This window comes from Perca fluviatilis, chromosome 5 (genome assembly GCF_010015445.1).
Source record: "Perca fluviatilis chromosome 5, GENO_Pfluv_1.0, whole genome shotgun sequence".
Taxonomy (NCBI): Eukaryota; Metazoa; Chordata; class Actinopteri; order Perciformes; family Percidae; genus Perca; species Perca fluviatilis.
In genome coordinates, this window is record NC_053116.1 from 15,532,305 (window position 1) to 15,556,267 (window position 23,963).

At 41.3% G+C, this 23,963-nt stretch overlaps 1 protein-coding gene across 1 annotated transcript in view; it reads left to right on the forward strand.

Annotated features, from left to right (window-relative positions):
• The window catches only part of LOC120558693 (cadherin-4-like), a 262,013-nt gene that overhangs the window by 156,894 nt on the left and 81,156 nt on the right, over positions 1-23,963 (forward strand). The window contains exon 4 of the mRNA XM_039799837.1: positions 16,719-16,945. Coding sequence (XP_039655771.1) covers positions 16,719-16,945 — 227 coding nt within the window. The remainder of the gene's footprint in view (positions 1-16,718; positions 16,946-23,963) is intronic.

Here is a 23,963-nt window from a genome sequence, read left to right on the forward strand (position 1 = left end):
TGCAAGGATTAGCTAAAGCGATTATCACAAGCTTTTGCGGTTTTGTGAAGATGAATCATGGTAATGCTACACAGCGAAGCACCTCATACATTTCTAAACCCCTCTACTTGGTTTGTGATTTTACAAACTCATGAGGAACCATTTCGCTTTGCCTCACTAAGTCAGGTGGAGGTGAGTCAACTCTGGCCAAAATGGCATCCCTTTGCCAGCCTCCTTCAGCCCCCAGCTTCTGTGATTCTCTCCCCATGCTCTGTGTGTGTGTGTGTGTGTGTGTGTGTGTGTGTGTGTGTGAGTGAGTGTGTGTGAGAGAGAGAGAGAGAGAGAGAGAGAGAGAGAGAGAGAGAGAGAGAGAGAGAGAGAGAGAGAGAGAGAGAGAGTGCTAGGGCTAAGAAATTTGAAAAAAATATCTAATTGTGATTGTTTTGACTGATATTGCAACTGCCATATGATTCTCGATATTGAAGCGGTCACGATATTGAAGGGAATCATCATTTTTGCATCATTATTCTCATTTTATTGAAAGATAAATTTAATTTTTTGCGAGGATCTGTTCCAAACAGTGACTAGTTCATATTGCGATTTCAAAAACATATTGATTAATTGTTCAGCCCTACTTTATGCACACATGTCTGACCTCGCACACATCTCTAAAAACCATATACAGTGCAGTACACACAGATATGCTTAGAAATATTGCTGCAAGTATACGATACACTTACACACAGTACATACACTTTGACAGACTAATGTTCAAAGTATTGTACTCTTCTACATCCCAGACTTTCAATACAACATTACAGCTTTGTAATAACATGTTTGACTCTGTTTCACTCAGTCAAATCAAGCTATCACACGTCCTATGGGGACAACCTGCCTTTGGCAATCTTTGCCATCGCTACAATGCTGAACATCACTACAGCATGATTGCCTAGGGGCTTTCTGACTTCCAAGTGCCATATGCTTTTTTAATATTATGATTGCATAGTTACGTAAAACTTTATTCCATTTCCTCTGGGTCTCCTTCTACAGTGAAGTTATTTTTCCTCTTCCTTTTTCCACTTCCTTTTTCCTCTGCTCATAGTTCAAACTACACATTAGCACCTCTCCTGCAGATGGTGTGGTCTAATTGTGCAGGCTTTTTGCCGTTCTGCAACCTCCCTCCCTCCAGGCCATCTTCCAGGCTGAACAGATGATCACGGCCTCTGGTCTCTCTCCCCGGCTCAAAAGGCTCTGGAGGATGTTCTCATTAACAGGACTTGTCAGAGCAACCTGCTAGCACTGCTAATTTATTTCCCCCGTACACACAAAACATACCATAAGCAGACCACACACACACGCACAGTAAACCCACACTGATGCATATGTGTACTATATATCCCTCACACAAACATAGAGACACACACTTGCCCTCTCATAAAAGCCCACACACACTGCATAGCCTCTCCAATAGCACTCCAGGGCCTTCTCCTGCTAAATTGCACAACAATTAGCTGCAATGACGGTTAATGCTGTCCCTGACAGTCTGACAAATGATATACGTGCATTTGCATATGTGTTTGTTTGTGTGTACTGGAGGATTTGTTTTTGGGAGGTAGGGGAGAGGGTTGTGTCTGTGTTTGTGTACCTCTGGGAGCCTTTCTCTGCCAGCCTCCTTCAGCCCCCAGCTTCTGTGATTCTCTCCCCATGCTCTGTGTGTCAGCGTGTGTGCGTGCGTGTGTTTGAGAGAGGTTTTAAGGGTGTTTGCCAGTGTATAGGTGTTACCTGACAGGCTCGTCATATCAGTGTGTGCACCTTATCAACCGTTGCAGTAAAGCGTTTGTATTTCACACTTTTACCCACAGGAGAGATATTTGGACCGTTCAACCTGTGTGTGTTTGACACACACATACGCATTCACGTGGACACGCGCACACACACACACACACACACACACACACACACACACACACACACACACACACACACACACACACACACACACACACACACACACGCAAACACACTCGGCTCTGTCATTCTTTGGGCTATTCCCTGTTATTGTCTATAAACCCTAAGACACATTTAGCTGACAGTTTTAAGACCCATCTGTCACTTCTCTGTAAAGGCTGCTCATTCAGCTCCACAAGAAGGTTGAGAGCTGCTACATAATAGAAAAACATCATGTACTCACACACACATAATGAAACAGATGCCCTCAGGAAGATGATGTTAATAATCATCAGTGACTAATGTTTTTCCTTTAGCTTGCTCGATGACACTATAATCTAGTTTACAGGTTTATACACACACAAATACAATCCTGTATATACTCACGGATGTACCCACACACCTTCAGGTTAACTTTGTCATTTGTTTAATCATAGTATCTTACCACAATTAGAGGTATGAATTTATAAGTCAACTCCACTGATTTTACACATCCAAGTCTGTTTACAGGGTCTTGAGTACTAATGCATATGTGGAAAAAGTTGTATAAATCATTTTGTGGCTCAAAAGAGTTGGACTGACACCTGGAATCTGATAAACTGTCTCAAGTGATATGTCTTGAGTCAGCATCGATTGGGGCTGAAGACTAAAGACTGAAGTATTAAATGAAAAAAGAAAGCGTTAGAAAGGGGTGAGCTTACCAGACATATACTGTACCCCCCTTGAGGCTAGGGTCTCAAGGCTACATTACCTGCTCCTAGCATAACACACCTGAAAATAACAGGATCTCTGGTTCTGCTGCATCAATTTTGATTCTTAAAAAAAAAAAAAAAATAACTATCCATAGTGAGTCAAACAATGTTATAGGAGTGCAATGCTAAATCAATGAAGTACTCTTTCATGTCAACCCCATTCACCAGACAAGAATGTTAATTTTGAATTTTGAGCAAGTGTGCAAATATGGTTAGGGGTAGGTAACACAAAACACTAGGAATTGAGGTTAGGGAAAGATGTTCCAGCATTGACATTAAACTGTTGCAAAATCATCTAATATGGGCGCAGTTCTAACTAAAGAAAGTGTATCTAACAGACATTTCAGCTACATTAGCAATGGCATTCAGTGGCTCATTTTTAATTAGTTTATAAGTTATTATTTGTTATTTTTTTATTAAGTTTAAGTGGTTTATACAGGAGCAGTCATCGTTTTTGAAAAAGTAACGTTTCAACCAGTTCTAACCGTCAAAACTGGGAAATCGATCCTACTCGTTCTACTCGAGTCATGTCAGTGATTTGGCCGTTTGTTGAACTTTCAGCTCATTTCCTAACTCAATGAAACTTTAGACCCACTAATTGCATGGTTCAGCCATCGTAGTCCACCATCAGCCCCGGAATTTCAGGGATCACAGCCTGATGGCTATCTTTCAAGGGAAAAAAAGAAGCTATATAACCTCTTACTACTGAAAAACCATGTTCCTTATCCTCCACACAGATTGTGTAATTACATGTATGTTTTTCCATGGTTTGAAGGCTAGAGGGAATTCTCTGGTTTACGCTCTGACCCCTGCAATTGGAAAACGGAACCTTTTTTTATTTTTTTTTTTTAGTTTTGATGGAGAGATGTTGATTAGATTTGAGAAATACAGCCTGTATTTCCTCCAGCAGTTGGGGAAAGCAATTTTGTGCTCTTTGCTTCCTTGGGGAAGCTTGAGAAAACAATATGAAAATGATTTCTTTTTCTTTACAACACGCATATTTGATGCTTGCAGGCAAGCACTGAAATAAAGGCAAAGTTGAAGCCTTTGTTTTTTATGGCCTGTACTAAGCTGCCTTTTTATACTAGTGTATCTGTATTTTCCTTACTGTGTGACAGAGAATATAAAGCAATGCAGTAGTTGGTGTAGTGGATAGGGACTGGGTGGTGACTGGGAGCTGTTCCAGAAGAGGTGGATAGATATAACGGTTGGAGAGGAAAAGACACACACACACACACACACACACGCACGCACACACACACACACACACACACACACACACACACACACACACACACACACGTAGAGGCGCTGACATTGAGATTGCTGTCCTAGACAAGTGGTACCTGAATCTTGGTGGCTCTTGAGCATAGACTGAGCAGACAAAAGGGGTGGAATAAGGTTAGCAAAATTAGAATGCATGAAAGCAAACCCAAATCTGGCAGAGCCTGACTTGATGCAAATTGCAGACGGCAGCAGTCCCTCTCAGAGTAAACTGTACACTCTCAAAGACAAGATGGCCATCACCCCTTCTCAGTCTTACTCCAGCCTATATCAACACCACCTCCAACATTATGTCTTATACCTCAAGAGCCATGAGCAGTCCTGCAGACGCCAGACCATGTTACACAAACACACACATTCTGACCTCAGTCTGCTGCACAAGTCCTGGTCGGACTGCATCAGGTCACTTGCTGCAGGGCTTTAGGCATTGGAGAAAAGTTGTACATACAGTACAGTAATGATACAAAATCTAGGCCAAGGCTTAGATATACTGTATGTTTCAAATCCGTCATTGAATTTGTAGGCTATCGATCCAGAAAAACTCATTGAGCCGCAACCACCAGAGCATTTTACAGCTTATTTCTTTCCCCTTATAACCACAGAAAGGCCCCTGCCTTGCAGGCCAAATGACTGCTGTGAAGGAATGAGAGGAGTATAGGGATATGAGCTGTGGTTGGCTGTGTAAATCCTTTTTGTGTATGTGTGTGTGTGTGTGTGTGTGTGTGTGTGTGTGTGTGTGTGTGTGTGTGTGTGTGTGTGTGTGTGTGTGTGTGTGTTGCTGCACAGCATACACCACTACTGTGAAGAAAGCAGGGGAAGTTTGTGCTTACTTTCATACTGCTGTTATTTCGTCTTCTCTTTTTCTACAAAAGGGGCTTTTCTTTTCCTGGGAGAGGCTTTATTCTACCTGATCCCTCTGTATCTTTCACTGCCTTCTCTCCTAATCACCACTAAAGCCAGCTCTAATTGCCAAAAGACATGATTTTCCCTCCTTTTCTCATTCTCTCTCTTTTTATGCTGTCTCACTCCTTTTCCGTCTTTCTTCCATTGTTCATATCTCACCACAAACACACAGTGCAGTCGAGAAGAAGTGGGGAATGGCGTTTTAATAAAAACAATACATAATGAAGCAAATATGAGTGGATTGATTAAGCTGGAGGTGTAGCTACATCATGATAGCTACAGAAATGATGTGCCTATTGCGATGGTTCATGTAAAACACTTCCTATAGTAGTATAATAGTTGTTTGTGTTGGTTTGATGTATATTTTTTCATGAAAGTATTATTTTTGTCATGGTTACAGGCATTTTTAGGCATTGTGTGTTCATATACAGTATGGTTTTACCATATATTCTTTCCTGAGTCATACAGGTAACACACTGTGATTGTTTGGAGTTCTGAATATCAGCTCAGGCAACAGTTCAGTTCCCCTTGCTGGGAGAGATGGCTGAGAATTGATGAAGGCCAATCAAGCACTTCTGTGCTTGTTTAGAGGAATACTAATCAGGCATTAGAGACATGCTGATTAGTCAACAACAATGTCTGTGTGGTCTTTGTGATTGGCCTCTGTGAATGCGTATGAATGTGTGTCCTTGTGCATTATTGATTTGTGAGCTTAAACATTCCTGTGTATGCATGCACTCTGGCGTACGGTACTTGCATACTGCAATACATACCACTAATACACAAGGGCCTTCAACATAGATTGTTGGCACAATTATGAATTAATGTATATTCCCCCTACAATCAACCTGCTTACTTGACTACGATTTAGTTCAAGTTCTTTATTGTCATCTACATAACAATTGCAGAGAAGCAGTCATTGGCAATGAGAATCTGATATTGGGCTCCCTCCAATAATGCTCATTTAAAGTGACTATATGTAACTTTTACACGTTTCTGAAACTGTTTTTAATGTTCCATCTGATGATCATAAATGACCTGTAACAGCAAACGAGACTAACAGTGAAAATAATGCTATTTTTATATAGTTTTTATTAATGCCTCTGCCCAGGTGTGATTTTTCACACAAAGTCACAAAATGATTTACAGCAGGTAGACGGTGCTACAGAGCACACATTCTGAAGGGTCACAGATTTCATTGTAACACCGGAAAAGCCTGTTTTTGTTGAGTATGCAGCTGAAAGGTAGCAGGAGATTTCTTAATATAGGCCTAATTGTATTTTAATTTTATTTTAGAAGTTATCTGCTGTAGTTATGGCTGATAGCCTACTGGGGCGGCAACTAAAAGCTTAAAGGGAAAGTGAAAGACAACAAATCTAAGACATAAAATAGTGCAATAGAGATAAAATATATCCACATATAAAAAAAAATATAAAATGAAATAAAATATATTTGTGTTAGATGGTAATTGCAAACTAATTGTAGATATTTGTTTGTATGTACTGTTTTTTATTTTTATTGTTGTTTTCTGTCATTTATGTATTTCTCCACATGATTTGTATATGCAAGACCCGAATATGTCTGTTACCTAGTGGTGTCTTGTAATCCCATTTTGGATGTTTGGCATTACACAGAAATAAAATAAAACTAACTGACTATAGACAGAGATGTAAACAGGCTATAAAACAGTAAGTAAAAGTATTTAATGGTTAAGTGACAATAGAGTTCAAAATCTTAGGGCCTGCGGGATGAAGCTGTCTCTGAGCCTGGTGATGCTGGACCGGATGCTGTGGTACCGTCTGGCAGAAGGCAGCAGGCACAACAGTTAGTGGCGGAGGTGATTGGGGTCTCTGATAATCCTGTTGGCCCTCTTCCTGCACTGCAGGGTGTAGAGGTCCTCCATGGATGGCAGCACCGTCCTTGTGATGTGCTAAGCAGTTTTCACCACCCTCTGTGGAGCCTTAGGGTTGAGAGCTGTGCGAGTCAGGATACTTTCAACGGTGCACCTGTAGATGTTGCAGAGTATTCTTGAGTCCATGTTAAAGTCAGGGACATTTCCTTCCTTCCTTCTGTAGTGAAGATTAGGAAAACTTCCACCTACAGGTTCTATCACCTTCTTGCAGCCTAGTACATTTAAAGGTCCAATATGTAATATTTGTACTATAATAAATCCAAAAATGACACCAATGCCTCATCAGATATTAAGGAAACATGTTAAACTGAAATACTATCTTTTCTGACAACAATGCTAATGTCAGTATTTTTTCTTTTTGAAATTTACATTCCGTGACGGAATTTATGTTTATGTTTTGATCTGTGTGTTGTTCTGTGTGTTGTTATCAACTGCCCAGTTTGACAGCCAGGCCGGGTTGCCAGATATATCTGTAAAAACGTAAACCCAGCACGCTACAGCTGTAACGGTAGTACAGCCATGAAAGCAGCACACAAACGAACAGGATCAACGGAGATAGATTCTACCCGACCTTAAAAAAAAAAGAAAACAGCATGTTTCTAACAGTTGCGTGACCAGAGACGTAACAACCCCCTGGTAAATATTGGAGATGCATTTGAAAGATGGAGACAGCTTAGATCCCAAAAGGACGCAGTATTGGCTTATTTCCTCCTGAACATGTAAGCATAGCTTCAGGCTAATTTATCACAGCCACTAGGGACGGGCATTTTATGTCATTTCAACATTTGTGTACTCACATTGAATTATATAGCTAGAGTACCCGAGTTGGTTACTCGCAAAAACAATTGAGACACAGCCAGTAAAGTGATCCCGACTGGTCCTGGCTAACGCCGCCATGCTAACCCTGTTAACTGCTAACGTTACCGGGAGGACCAGGCAAGCGGGCCATGGCTGTTTACAACGTGTAGTTCAGCGGCTGGAGCCGACAACGGTGAGTTATTTTAAGCCACGAGAGGGGGGCTGTAAATCGGGAAGAGAGGACTGTGAGTTTGCAGTGTGTTTAGCGATTGTTACCGTAATTATAAGCCAATGAAGGGTGTTCCGTCGGCTAGGTAGTGGCATTTTTAGCGTTTCGTATTGTAATTCTAAGCCTGTAATTTTAAGCCGAAAAAGTGTGTCTGTCAGTTGGTTACAGAGCTCTGCGTGAGCATGGGCTTTTATGACTGTCAATATAGCCAGCATATAACCAACGTTAGCTACTCCGCTGTGCTGTGGAGTAATGTCTGGCAATGTGAGACTAGCATCTAACTATTTTAACCGCTAGCTGCCAGTATTACATACAATATTACATATTGCACCTTTAAAAAAAACTGTTAAATGTATCCTGTTAAGCTTAACTGCTTCCCTAAACGGAGTTCTGATGTTGATTGGTTTTTTTGGTTTTACAGAGTTGAAAGTTTGGACAACTGACACACAAATCGGAAAGCTGAACTCAAAGTATGTGTACAGACACAAATAATTAAGTCTGTTACTAACCAGCAGTGTGCATGCCAAGTCTCCAGCAGCTCTGAGATCAGCCAGCCTGTTAGCACTAGTCGACCTCCTTCCAAGGCTATTCAGCCCCAGTTGCAGCAGCCCCTTGATTAGCCATCCAACAGCGCCTCAGCTTTGGGAAAGCCAATCTAGATGCACAGGTAGGCTAATAATTCATTTTACATAAAATGTTTAGTGTGGATCTTTTAATCAGAATCATTTGAAAAGCTGGCTAGCAAGTGATAGTACTAATTTCATACTAATTAAAAGTGCCTAACACCATTTCAAGTGACTTTAAATTAAATAGATTTGACTTTGCACTGCAATTTATAGATATTATACTTAATCCATATTAAAAACAAGTCAGGGGAAATATATATTAAACAGCACCATGCTGTCCATGCACAGCATCTTTTTAATTGCTGTTTAACTGTTGCTGAGAGAGATGTTAAAAATAAACCCAGATGTTTTAAGGAGGCGTATGACCTCCACACTTGCAGGAGTGGCCACAGATTTACAAAACAGTGCACGTGCATTCTGCTATAGATAGCTTTGTGTTTGCCGTAAGCCCTTTCTTGTTTCTGAGCACTTGTCTCATTCATTCGTTTAAAATTTAATGCGGTACACCAGAAATAGCAGATAGGATTTCTAGGAAACCAACAGAGGTGTTTTGGGATAAAAAGTTGCCACGCTCCATCTGCAGCCTGCCATTTTGGATTTTCGCCCAGAGAAAGCAGAGCAGTGAAGTAAAGTGTACTGGTGTTCAACCAAACAAAAACACAGAGTAAAGCTGCTTAATTTTACATAAGACACCACAGGCCATCCATATCCAGGACACACACAACTCTAAATTCACTTTATGGTACACAGTCCACTGCAGTAGAACAGTGTTGCTGTATAAGCAAGGCTGGGAAAGTTTAGAGGAAAAGAAACTGGGAAACAACAAAGTTGTTACAAATGCAAAACAAGAATGAAAGAATGCCCAGAATGAAAGCATTATTTTTAAAAGCTAATGAGATACTGTAGCACTTTTTTTCTCACTCCCATTCACGATGAAAATTCAGCTTATGCCTACAAACGATCTTTTTTCCCCTAACAAGTTCTCTATTTCCTCCAAACCAAACAAAACCTCTTTCAGTCTCTCTCACCACTGAACAGTGAAACGGGAAAGTTGTGAAGCTGTGATTAACATTAGCCATCACATTTTTCTGTCTGTGGGTGAGACCTAAAAAAAACTCACCTCATTAAAATGATTTTGTTTTTAATTTGTTGTGACTTTGTAGTCTAACATGACAGCAGATCATTCTTTGAATTTCCCATGTGCATATGGATATACAATGCACTAACATAAAACAGTCAGATAATTAAATCAATACAAGCAGGTTAGAAAGTTAAACTAAGAGGTTTGATTTCATGCATATTTGACTGATGAGTAGCTTTTATACTTTCATACATTTGTACTTTGTATTATATATATGATCTCTGGTTTTTTCCATAAAAAGGCTCTGTGTCCAGCGTTCCTTCTCATGTTTGTGTCTGTGTGTGCTTACATACTGTGAGCATTTTTGTAATGTGAGCTGGTCACTGCCACCATGCATTTGTATGTGTATGGAAAGGATGGAGGGATGAGCCAGTCTCTATGATTAGCTTTAATGAACCAGCTCCCTGATGGCATTCTAACATTGCACCCTTCTATCACACGTTCATCTCCCTTCATAGTCTATCATTAGTAGACGGTGGACCTGGCTCTGTTTAGCCAGGCCCAGCCCACTGCAGAGCTCCGCTCCACTCTGATTAGACTGCACACTCCCCATGGTGCTTCTGATCAGCAGCCGTACACGTCTCCCACCATCCCTCTCTTCAACCAGCCCTCTGTTTCCATCTCTCTGAGCTCCATCGCTCTCTCTTTGTCGCTCTTTTGCTCTCTCTTTCTCTCCTCTTTCGTTCTATCCATCTATCCATCTGTCCCTATCTCTCGGGAGGCCAGCCCAATTAACCTGTTTAAACAGCCATCTGAGCATCCCCTCCATTCCAATGTGGCTGTGTGAGAGAGAGCCAGTTCACTGAGCCAGGATCCCAGTGCCAGGCTCCCATCCACTGTCCTACCCAGCCTCCTCCACCTCACCTCCCATTCCTCTCTGCTCCACCTCATCATCCTCATTCTACACTTTCTACTTCCTCCTGTCTTGTCCTTTATGGGTCTTATTGTAGCAAAGACTAGGGCTAGTTAGAGTGGTTTATTTACTGTTTTTTTTATTGCAGGGTGACATCTGATGCGTTCAATGTACCATACTTTGAACAATTCAAACGGCTGCAGCTATAAACTCTGCTGCCTCTGGAGATCTCCACTCTAGCAACTGTCATCTGCCTATGAGCTTTTTCGCCTTTTCCCTTTCTCCTCTTTAATGGTCTTTTATTCATTTCCCTGTCTCTCTGATTGCCACCTCCGCATGATCTCCATCCTTTCATCAATCTCTCTCTCTCTCTCTCATGCCTTTCCCTTCTCCCCCCTCTCCTCTCACCTTCACTCCTCAGCTTTCTCTCTCTCCCCTGACTATATCCCTTTCTCACTTCCCTTTCAACACTTGTCACCTACTTCCTGTCAGGCTGTCCAGAGAACACCACAAGAAGGTCACAACTCTTTTCAGCGTTGCTCTCCTCCTTGTCCTTGTCTTGTTGGAGGGAGAAGGGAACTTTAATTAGAAAAGTGTGGATAGATGTGAAGATGTGATTTTGGGTGTGATATCATTCAAGCAACACACAAAGCACCATTGAATTGCCTTCCAAACAGTGGTGAAATCATGGAATATATTTCCTCCCTGCATGGGAACGCACATAGCATGGTAGCTTTTGTAACATTTCTAGGGTGTGACTGCTCACATTGACCACACACTGCAGAAGTGCTGGGCTGGCCGCTTGGCACACTGGGGTGTCTGTGTTATTTGCCAGATCAATGCACAACCTGGGCCCACTGTTTTATACGACTTGTTAATGTGCAGCACTGTGCCGTTGGGCTTCATTGCTCTGTTGTTGGCCGGTTTTATAATCTCTCTTATAGCAGTATTGACCCAACTGGGGGAAGAAGGAGCTATTGGATGTGTGTGTGTGTGTGTGTGTGTGTGTGTGTGTGTGTGTGTGTGTGTGTGTGTGTGTTTGTGTGTGTGTGTGTGTGTGTGTGTGTGTGTGTGTGTCTGTGTCTGTGTGTGTCTATGTCTGTGTTGATGGAGGGATAACATTGGCACTGTCTTTTTCTTTAATTGGTGCATGAACAAGACCCTATGGGTACTCGTCGTGCAGCCTGTCACTCCATTTGTGTGTGGGTATTGGTGCAGTTAGTTAAGCTTGTCATTGCTGAGACATGCAGGCAATCAATAAATGCCTCCACACACACACAGGGGCGGATTATGCACCTACAGCATATACTACTACATATAAGTGCTGTCAAACAATTAAAATATTTAATCGTGATTAATTGCATTAATGTCATAGTTAACTCTCAATTAATCGCACATTTTTATCTATTCTAAATGTCCCTTGATTTCTTTTTGTCCCATTATTTTTTTTTCTCTCATTTCAATGCTCTTATCAACATGGAAAAGTGGATCGGCTTGCTTTGTGCTTTTGTCGCCTGGCTTTGACGAGGAGGCGGAGAATTCCCATCAGCTGTGTGCTTGGTATTTCAGACTGGACATGCTGCGATGATAGCTCAGTTCACTACGACAAAACACACAGATCACTTTGGTCTTGTCAATGGAACCATTTGGCAACTTTTTAAAAGTAAACTTACCCATTACCCATTCAGAATCTTATTGGCATCCATTTCGAGCAGCATTTTCCAGCATGTGAAAAAAACTACAGTTTGCTAGGCCAAAAAGAACGTTAATCTCGCGATAAAAAAATTGACGCCGTTAAAATGGGTTTGCGTCAACGCCGTTAATAACCCGTTTAACTGACAGCACTACTACATATACTACTCCTACTTGTTTATTGGCTCATCAATTTTGGCTTTAGCAGATTTTCACAGAATTTCTTTTTTTTTTCATCAAACAAATAGCGAGCAGCATATTTAATCACCACAAAAGAGATCATGGCGACGCCATTTTCTTTTTCTATTTCCTCATTAATGCCTCTAAGCAGAAAAAAGTAATGAATTAAGAAATAAAATGGGATACAGACCTTATTGTATTATCTTTGACAAACAAGGTGAGATGTAAAACGTCACCCTGGGCAGGTCGCCAGTCCATCACGGGGCTGTTACACATAGACACACAACCATACACACACACACACACACACACACACGTGTTACCCAGCACCTCTCTGCCATGAGGTCCTAACCACTTCAGCCACCTTTTGTAATTCAAGTACAGAATGTCTGTGCTGAAAATTGTGTTTTAAAAAATCTTATTTTCCCTCCGATGTATGTAGTATTGTAATTAAGACCCAGACGCACGTGCTTTCTTTAATATGGTTGAATATAACCCCCTCGATTAGCCTTCCCCTCAGTGTAAAGCCTTAGCCCATAGGCCTCTCCCATCCATGACCGCAGCACTGCTGCACTGGTGGCTGCGTGCCTAGCTCAGAGAGAGACAACATTATTGGAGGACAGTGAGAGAAGGGACAACAGACCACCTGCTGCTTGTGTTTTTTTTCACTGTTTGACAGTTTTCACAGATATGAGGACTTAGAAATAAAGCATGCTTTGATTTTTGACTTTCTTATTGTTATTATAATCAGGCAGCCTTCCAAAACTCTATTTGCACAGACACATGTTTGCCAACTGGTGTGTTTGTTATTGTCACTCACCACCTCCCAAATCTAATCTTTGAGAAAAAAAATAATGGTAAAATAATTAGACAAAAAGGAAAGAGAATGTAAATAGGAAACAGCAAGCAGGCTTTTTTAGGGGTTTGTTTATGGCAGAAATGTTCAGCTACACAAAGAAAGAAACAGTTTGATAAACAGCAGAGGATTTCTGCCTCTTGTGTTGATGTGATCCATCTCTATGTCCTGTCTCCTTCTGTCTAGACCAAGACACTTGTGCAGCACCTGTTACACTCAGTGTTGTTGAAGAGCTGCCCCCTCTGACTCAGCTCTGAGTGGCTGTCTGGACATCTGGCCTTAGTAGGGTACTGACATGATCACAGGCATATTTAGGGCCAGACAGGACAAAAAGCTGGATTTACTCACAGTTTACTTTCTGTAATGGAAGCCTTGTTTCAGCTGTTGTAGAGACGTGGGAAGAGAGGAAGAGAAGATACAGCAGTGAGTTACGGCCTTCATCTACATCTACTGTTTCCTACAATATGCCGTCTAGACATTGTAATCCCCGAGAGGAAAGGCTGCGGGTGCCATGAGGGAGGAAGGAGATGAGGATGTGAGGCCAATATGGCCTACAGTTGTCTGTGACTGACCTTCTCATCTTATCATGAACTGTGCGAGAGTCTCAAATGAGATCAAACACAAGAGCGCACTGGCAACACAGAAAGCTCCATACTGAGCTGATGGAAACAGTTCCATCTTAATGTGATAGAAAAAAAGTATTTAATGTCTACACTGGAGAGCACAAAACTCGAGGGATTTTTTTTCCCTGTCTTGACCTCCTTCTGATTACTTCTCTGTCTATGTATGGTTTTGTTTCTGGAGTATCATATCTCCTACTTATTGTATTGTTCGTAATTTTCAGTTTGGAAGGAGGTAATAAGGAAATTTTTTATATCTCAATCTAATTTGTTGCATATTAGCCACAGTTTCCAATGAATGGTTTGTGTATAGTGCAATGAGGCTCTGATGTCCCTGCTCATACAGATTGCTATTTAGGGTCATTTCATTTTCTGTTTGAGTAACACTATTATTCCTCTCAATGCAATCAGAGCCCTGTTTTCTATGGTTATGTACAGTATGTGGTATGTGGACAAAAATCCACAGCTCCCTGTTCAGATCCACCAATCATAGCTGGGGGGGGAGGGGGTGTCTAACTGCATGTCAATCACTGCTCATGCACACACATTCATTCTCCCCTGTGGGGGGAGGGGCTTAGGAGACCGTTTTGGGCTTTAGCAGAAAGGGGGGAGGGACTGAGAAGTTGTCAATGTTCAAATTTTTTGGCTAAGTCCTGGATCTTCGCAATCCTGCATTTTTTTGTGGCCGCATTTCTCCCCATCTTTTTCCACAACACATTCCGTTTTCTTTTCCACTAATGAAAGTTTCCAAATGTCATTTCTTCTTTTTCTCCCAAAGACGAACCTCGGCTGGCCGGCCATCCGACTCTTTCTCTGTGTCAGACTTAATTTAGTTTGTTGTCGTTTACGCTAACTCACCGCAGCTGCATCTTCTAAATAATGCCGCGAGTGGGGCTTGAAGAAGTGACGTCGCCTGCATCTGCGCAGTGCGACCTGATGCAGCCCCTGAAGTGAGACGCAGGAAACAGAAATACTGCAAAATAATAATAATAATAAAGCGACTAAACAAGACGAAATAACGTAACATTTCGTCTCGTTTTGGTCAACGAAAATGAAGAGACATTTTAGCATAGTTTTTATTTTGTAAACCACATTTAGTCTCGTTTTTGTTCATCAAGAATATTGCATTATACATTTAATTATAGTCATCACCAGCATTTACGTTGCGTCTCGTTTTCGTCACGTGATAAAGGTTCGTTGATGACGATATTTAGTCATAATTTTCGTTGACGAAAGCAACACCACCCCTGACAGTGGTTGCCAGAAAACATCATTGTCGTTTTGGAACAAGCTTTGTCAGCTTGGCATTTTACCTTGCTATATTTGCATCTTTTTGCCGCTGTGTTCCCCATTTTTTGTCCTCTTGAATGTGTGCCTGACGCCCAGAAACGTCCCGAATACAGCAAAATAGGAAGAAAATACACGCAGAGGGCAGGGTCTCTGCAGATACAGACACCTCCACACACTTCTAGTGGTTCATAAGTGATGGTTGGTTGATTACTTTTTGTATAAGTCTATACTTAGTTGTTTAGGAAAATCTTGCATAATATGCCTTTAAGCCATTCAGCGCGATGGTGCTGTGTTGTGATAAGTACTGCATAATGCTTGCAGTTGTAAACACAAACTGCAAAAAAGAAGAGGATGAGACGGCCTGGGCGGCAATCATGGAGAAGGCAGATGACCTCATGGCTGAGAGCTGAGTCGAGCTGCCAGAGATAACTGGAGAAAGAGCGATTTGGCCTTCAGATTAAAAGCTTAATGCATAGTTTTTGTCACTCAAAACAATAGTGCTTTTATGCTACAACACTAGTGGAATTAATATTTCCTGACAAAACAGTACAATTTCTATTGTTTGTATTTCTGGATTATATTTACTGCTTATGCGAAAGAGGCTGAACATTTGATTGGTATGTTTCAGAAGATAGTATATTATTTAGTTTCATAGTATTTAAAAAAGAAAATGTAACCAGTTTTTATTATGACCAGGTCTTCATAGATAGATAGATAGATAGATACTTTATTGATCCCCAAGGGGAAATTCAAGGTCCCAGTAGCTTACAGACATCACACACAACATTCACATACATCACAAACAGGATGATAAAAAGCAAATCCACATGAATAGCATGGACAATAAAAGAAAAAATACTAAATAAAATAAAAAATCCACATGAATGTACCAAGGGATGTATAAGCATGAGATGCTTGCAGTGACAGGGCAGGGACTGACCCTGTGATTCAGTATGTATGGTAAGGTGCTCTATGAGAGTGTGTCATGGTGGTAGTGCAAGAATAAAGTCTAGAGACCAGTATTAAATATGGACAATATAAGAGAATAATGTAAACATAGTAATATAAAAAGTATAGCAGTGCAAGGATAAAGTTTAAAAAAGACAGCATTAAATATGGGCATTATAAGCATTAACCATTAAATATGGGCATTATAAGGGAATAAAGTAGACAGTAGGGTAGACACAAATCAACAGTCAACGTTAGAGGTTTGAAGTAATAGGGTTACAGTCTTGTCTGTAATTGTAGCAGTTAATTACTTGACATCCTACTTGGTCCACCTACAAACGAAGCTCTGTTAAGATCAATGTTTCACCCCCTCTGCAGTAACCACAAACCATACCATCACATGCCAGTTTTTTTCACATGAAGCTGGAGAGAACAATCCTCAAGTCTTAATCTTGTGATGTTTTGACCTATAATTAATGGAGACTAATGGGGCGATTCACCAGTGTCAAACCAAGCACAATGATACAATCTCTCTAAGCTGCCACTCTACTATCTACAGGTGTAGTGTGTGTTTGTGTGTGTGTGTGTGTGTGTGTGTGTGTGTTTGCATGTCTGTGAGTGAGAGCAGCAGTTTCAACTGCTACATGACAAGACAATACATGCTCTAACGAATAGTATATTAAATCTTCTCAATTCTCTTGTCTACAGTGAAGTTCAGTGACTGCATGGGGAATGAAGCTGTGGTTTTCCAGAGCAGTGACCCTTTCTTCAGCGTGCAGACAGATGGGTCCATCTTTGCCCAGGGAGATGGAGCCAGCCTGGATGAACCTGTCCAGTTTAAACTGACAGCAAGTGGTCCACACACACATGTCTGGGAGACCGTTGTCCAACTGGCCCTAATTGACTCACCATCACCTCAAGAAAATGAAAACGAGGTGAGTTTTACTCTTACTGGGATCAAGCACAGACACGCAAATATCATGCTTCAAATTTCAATTATCATCCCAGAGTTTCTTCTTCCTATCAAATTTCCTCCAGTGGTCTGGTGACAGCAACAGCCAAGAATCAGGTCAAAACTCCTTGGGGTTGGAGAGAGAGATGGAGGGAGGGAGAGAGAGACTGGAGCAAAAAGAAGTAGCACATGGCTGAAAGTGATAGAATCACACTGCCACAGGGGGAGAGTATGATTCCCCTCAGACATAAGCTGTTATTGGAAAACATCCTGTGCCTTGGATACCCCAGGGGTCCTTGACTCCTTCCTCCTCTATTTAAAAGCTGTCAGAGGTCAGGCGAGGACTGAACAGCCTGCGCTCAGCCATCCCCCATGACTACAGCACCACAAGGCAAGATCTGATTGTCAATATCAGCACAAGTGTTAATCAGATTAGGTAACGACAACACACATGATCAGGGGCCGTGTTCTAGACATCGCATGCAGGAGGTGGGAGTGGGGATGACGTTCCTGACAACATCACATCTAGCTGAGGCAGCTGTATCACTTACGAGACATACTGACTGAAATGAATCCACTAAGTCTTGGTTGGCAAACTTGGTTTTTGGTAGGAACCAGCTGTCACTTACTGGCCATAGAAACACGCTAAAATGTTGTTGCTGCTTAAAACTGTATGTGAAAATAATTGACAGCATTCTAGAACAATATTCTTGAAGCAGCTATAATATATGTGTGTGTGTGTATATATATATATATATAAAACTGCAACGGATAAAATGAAATGTAATGTGAAAGGGGTTGCTTTTATTGACAAGCTCACAGAATTATAGTATCACCCGACTCAGCAGTTCCTATTAGCTCTACAGAGCATTATAGCTTATTTTTTGCTCATGTCATTACCGGCAGTTGTTTTCTGTGAAAAATCTCTAAAAAAATATTATACACTACCTGCCCAGCCCCAGCATCCAGACAAAGTTAGCGACTAACTGGAGAACTTCATTTAGCAGCTAAAGAGACAGATATTTTTCAGTATAAATTTTGGGCTTACAATTACATATCAGGTGGCCATAAACACGACTCCAAACGATAGACGATATGTAAATGTTGTTTTTATATCTTGTTTTCGCTGCCCCCTGTCATTTCAGAAATAAACATTTTCCTCCAATGTTACTAGTTAGTGTATCATTAAAGAAAATTCATGGCTGAAGTTTAGAATGCAAATAAACTTTAATTTGCATTACCTACTCATTCCAATTCAGGCTGATGGGTGGCTGCATCTCATTTACACTTGGCCAGAAGGCAGCAAAACCTCTTCATAGGTTGTCACTTTATTGCAGTGCTAAACCAGATACACAGGCAAATACACTTGACACTTGAATGTGTCTCACTGTTCCAAAAGTTACATTTTTTTGAGTATTTAGATTTTGAAAAAAAAGAAATGGCACAAAGTCAGTTAGAGAATCATCAAGACAAATAGGGAGGAAGAGTGGGACATTGGCCTACAAAGGATCTATCAGTGGGAGTGGGTGGAAAGATGAGTATATTGCTCTGGCTCTGAATAGGTTGGCCTTCATTCTCACACTGATTCACTGGCAAGTACGGTGTGAGCTACAGTATTAAACAATGTGTCAAAGGGAAATTTACCTGCTATTCTACTTCAATTCCCAGTGAGTCAACTAATCTAAAGAACCTGAGGAGCCATGAACAGACAGACGAACAATTAGAAAGCGAGACAGGGCCAGAGGTCAGAAATACACCACACATAGGAACATGTATGCAGCGCGAGCAGGAAGCACGGCGCTAAAACAAAATGTGATGTTTCATTATGGAAATGGCACTTTGTGGCGTGCTCGGTTGAATAATAACTTCCAGATGTCTGGGTAGCCAGGGGCTGGCTGATATCAAAGCGTGCAGGGTTTTGGGGAGGCAGTGGCATGGAGGGGAAGAGCTGGGACCACCGCCAGCTGGCTAAGGCTGATGGCACCAGGGCTGGGGGGCCCCATCCATTTCACACTCAGTGACTCCTGTTCACATAGCGTTAGTGTGCGTAAGCGTGTGTGTCAGGTATGTGTGCGAGAATGTTATTTTTCTCTTTTTTCGTGAGAGATTATGTCGGATCAAGTGTGAATTATGCAAATTGTGCGTACAATTTTAATTTCTGTGTATGGTCTATGTGTGGTTGTGTCTTTGTTTAGGGCATAAAGTGTCTTAGATTGATTAGACTATATACAGTAGGTTTTATCGGAGCGAAGTGCAGGGTTGCATGTCAAAGAGTTTATGCCGTCCTTTGTGTTGGATCGAGGGAAATAACACACCCTTTATATCCCTGCAATCTGTGAAGCTGTCGTTAAAACCTCTGAAATGTGACTCCAGTTTGCTTCCGCTCCTTATCGTTCATCTTTCATAATAGTTTGAATAAGTGCGCAGACATTTCCGCTTAACCTGTCTTTTAATCAATTTCATCACCTTCCTGTACTTTCTCTCTTTTTGTGTGAGTGTGAATAAGAAAGAGTGAATCAGAGCTGCAGGGTTTGATCAAAATTACACCATGGCTTGAGAAAAGCACACTTAAGCCTTTTGCAGCAGTGATGGGCACAGCTCTTTCTCTTTCTCTCTTTTTCTCTCCATCTTTTTCTCTTTACATCTCTCCTCGGGGAACTCACTAGTACCTGTTAGCATGTGTAGATAAAAGGATTTGGAGCATGACTTATTTAGGAAAGGGGAGGGAAAGGGTGGGGGGGGGGGCACATCTGCTTCTGACAACCCTTCTCCTCATCCCCCTCATTCCATCCCAAACGTCTCGCCCCACCTCTGCCTCCCCACATCGCACTGGTGGGATGTGGGGCAACCATCCCCTGCAGTAACCCCAGCTAAGTCTTCCTCTCTCTGAAGAATAACAATATATTTGTCCAGACCCAGTTCACATCTGTCTCATCCCACTCTGCTGACAACCCCTGTTTGTGCATACAGACATGTTGCACTTGGCAGTGGTTGTTCTCCTGAATATCGACTGAATGCAAAGGATCATGTGCAAGTTTCAGTGAACTTGTCACACAGTACAGCGAACATGTAATTTGGCAACATGTGTGTTTGGACAGCTAGTCTGTCTCTTATACAAACTGCCAACACCGTACAAGAGGAAGGCGATAGGGTATTGGTGCCGTAAGCTTAGGCTTGTGAGTATGACAATGTTTTTTTTTGTTTCAGGGGTTTTAGCTCCATCAGTGGCCAAAAGAAGACCTGCCGCTTTCTCTCAACTAATAATTAGAGACAGAAATAATTTGAACATGCTTTATTTAAGTGGTAATGCCACATTTTTATCATAGGTTCATGCTGTGGTTAACTAATAAAACATATTGTATTGAATGTTATGGAAATTTGTATTTTACTGCACTGATGATGTTTTACATCAATACATCATTTAAGCACTTTAGAGGCTTCCTGACTTTTTTAGGCTATAAGCTGAGATCACAAGTTCATTCTTGATGTTCATTCTTGATTCTTGAAGTTGACAAAACTTTTCATATACTTTCTTGAATGACTAAATGACTAAGTGTATGTAAAAGGTTGCTCTCAGGGGCGGTTCTACATTGAATGACGCCCCGGGCGAGACCGCCTCCGAGCGCCCCCCACAATATTCTTTTTTTTTAAGGTGCACAATCTCTACCTCCAACATTGCCAAAAGACACAATATTGAATAAATATTCGAAATAGTACAAATCCTTCATCACACAAATGTGAAAACACACTGAAGAGAATGTAATTATTATACAATAGCACTAAGAACAGAAAACCCGAACTATAACTAAATCCTGACCTTTCTGGCCTTCCTTGATGCAAATTCATCAATGATGTCATTGTCTGTAATCTGCTCCACAATTGAGTGATTGATATTGATGACGGCAAGGCCAGTGATCCGTTCCTGGGACATAGTTGACCTCAGGTATGACTTGATCAACTTTAGTTTGGAAAAGCTCCTCTCTGCTTGAGCCACAGTGACTGACAGGGACGGACTGGGACCAAAAATCAGGCCTGGCATTTTGGCCCAGACCGGCCCAACACATAACATCACAAATAAATAAATAAATAAATAAATAAATAGATAGATAGATAGATAGATAGATAGATAGATAGATTTTTATTGATCCCAAAAAAATGGGAAATACCAGTGTTGCAGCAGCACAATATCAGACACACAGCAGACACAGACACATATATATATATAGCTTGTTTTATGATTATCATTTCAAGAGGCCCTGTGCTATAATTTGAAGAGGTCTATCATGAGTTTTTGTCTGCCAATGCAGATAGAAAAGCATCAATTCTCGTTAAGAAAGTTTGCATGATGTGCAACGTTTATATAGGCTACTAATGCAATCATACAGTAAAGCGTGCCTACTTCTTTTATTGTTGTAGTGTTATCATCAACAGTTTGTCTACCACTCAGTTTTATCAAGGGGTTAAGTGTTTTAAGGGGAGTTGTGCTTACCGCAGGTTCTACTCTCACTCCCTCATCTCTGTCCCTCTCCTCCTGAGTCTCCTCCCCACTGTACATATGCCACTGCTGCCAACACCACTATCATCGGCCACGGGAGCTGATGAAGGTCCTGCTACTGCCGAAAACATGTCTTTTCGCTTTTTTCTTTTATTTGAGCCGCTTGGGTAACTTTGTTTCATTTTGGCGTTTAGACCATTGATATAAAAGAAAGTTTTAGACTCGTCTTGGTCTTGCTCCGTCTCTGTGTACTTCCCATTTCTCCTTTCATTTTGTGTTTATCTTTGTTACGGACTAGTCCATTTCATTGTGAAAGTAGGGGGTGTTGACCTCTCTCAGCAAGCAGGGCGCCTGCAGCTGCTGGGGGTGCTGATCTGCCAATTCCCCACACAGTGAAATGATAGAAAACAGAAAACCGCTTCACGGCGCAGAGGATTTAATTTTTTATTTTTTAAGTTCTCCCACAGATAATTATTACTCAGCTCTGTGCAGTGCCGGATTGGGACTCATTTTTAGCCCTGGATTTTCATGCCTTAGACCAGCCCACTTTACTTCACGAATGACTATATTAAAAAAATGTAATCAAAACCTTAGTATATAAGTCTGCAATAGCGCCCTGTCCTCTACATCCTTGTAATTCGGTGTATTTTGTAAAATATCACTATTTCCAAGTGTTGCCTCACAATGTAGATTTATTAGAAAAGTTAACATCTTAACAACAACCCAATGATGTTGAACAATATCAGAATCTGTTTCTGTGCAAATGAGTAATCACAGATTAAGATACATTGTATTGCACTTTCTAATGATACCATAATCTATTTTTTCCTTTGAATATTTCATACAACTTTCATAATGGGTCACAAGTAATATTTGGTCATAAAAAGTGATTATATTGTAGCTAATCTGATCATGTTTGCTTGTTCACACACTGTGATACAACAGCTTACAGTAGCTGTGCCATCCACACTGACAGCAGCTATCCCTAATGCACACTACTGGCTCTGCTTCTGACACTAAATCACATTTTATAAATTGTCATAATTCTCAGCACAAATCTCTCCTTTTTACAAAGCTTTCTGATCAAGTCAAGTCAGTGTCATTATGGTAGTGCCGAATCATCGGGCATCATTAATTATCCCAGGGCATTTTTCATATAGAGCAGGTCAACACCACACTCTTATTAATTCTTATAATGATCAACCCTACCTGCCCAAACTGGAGTTCTGGGCTCATATAGCTGCTGTTTGGTAACCTTACTGGCTCTTCATTGTCACTGTTAGCAGCAAACTGGACTAGTAGGCCTATTAGCTGCTGCTGCGGAGCTACAAGAACAAGTTTGATTCATATACATAAACGCTGGTTTGCAGGCACTTTTTCTAACTAACTTAGCTTACCCGTCTCGACGTTCATTTGGCGTTTTGCTAAAAATAGAAAAAGTTCATCTGGCCGCGTCACTTTCTAGAGCTCTACTTTTTAAATTGACGCTTTTTCAGTGCCGTTTTGCGCTTTCTATTACCCGTTTAAAACAGCTTCTTTTTGCTCGCGGTGGCATCCTCCAACAAGCACCAGTGACTTGTGTACGATGACGGTTTGTTGTTGTTTTTTTAGCAAGGTGCTGCCGTCGGAGGACTCCGAACATAAATAGGTCATCATTAACCAGGCTGCACTCTGCAAGTGGGCTGCATGAATGAAGAGAACGGTGGGCTGCAAGAAAAAATAAATACTGTAAATACACTAAGTGGGCTGCGAGTGCAGGCAGCATAGAGACAGCATCCATAACATTCAACTATGATTTCAACCCAGTGCCATACCTGAACACCGGCCCTCACAACCAAAAAACCAGACCGGCCCACTGGGAATTCTCCTGGTGCTCCGGATTAGCCAATCCGGGCCTGGCTCTGTAGCATTTTTTAACTGTAGTGTTTTGGTTCACTCTCACCGCCCTCATCAGCATTGTTTCCAGATGCAGGCAGCTGTTTATAGCAAAGAATCTTCTATAAACCCACTGTGCGCTACTTGCCGGAACCAAAAAGAATACAGACATAGTTCTCGACTAGCTGGTTGAACATACTGGAGCATTTAGCAACTAAAGGGACAGATATTTCCCTCAGGAGATGGTGGAGACCAAAGTAAAGCTAAAAGGAGAATTAATGCTGATTTACATTTATCAGGTGTACGTAAACACAACGAAATGAATGCTCTGCTTGCTCATGTCTGCTTGACATGTAAATAGATAACTACAGCTTGTTTCTGTTGCGCATCAAATTGCAACCATTTGGGAGTCAACATTTTGTAGATGGTAGAATCAAGATTTTTCAAACCCCAATGCCCATACAGAGCAGCAAATCCTATCTTCTTTCAGCTTAATACCACATGCATTTAACCTGTGTAACCACTTCTCCTTCTCCAATGTTACTGAAAGTGCCCTGAGATGCACAATACGTGATATCTGAAATTTAACGCCTGGTTGATGAAACCAAATATGACACCTTAGCCCACGTGT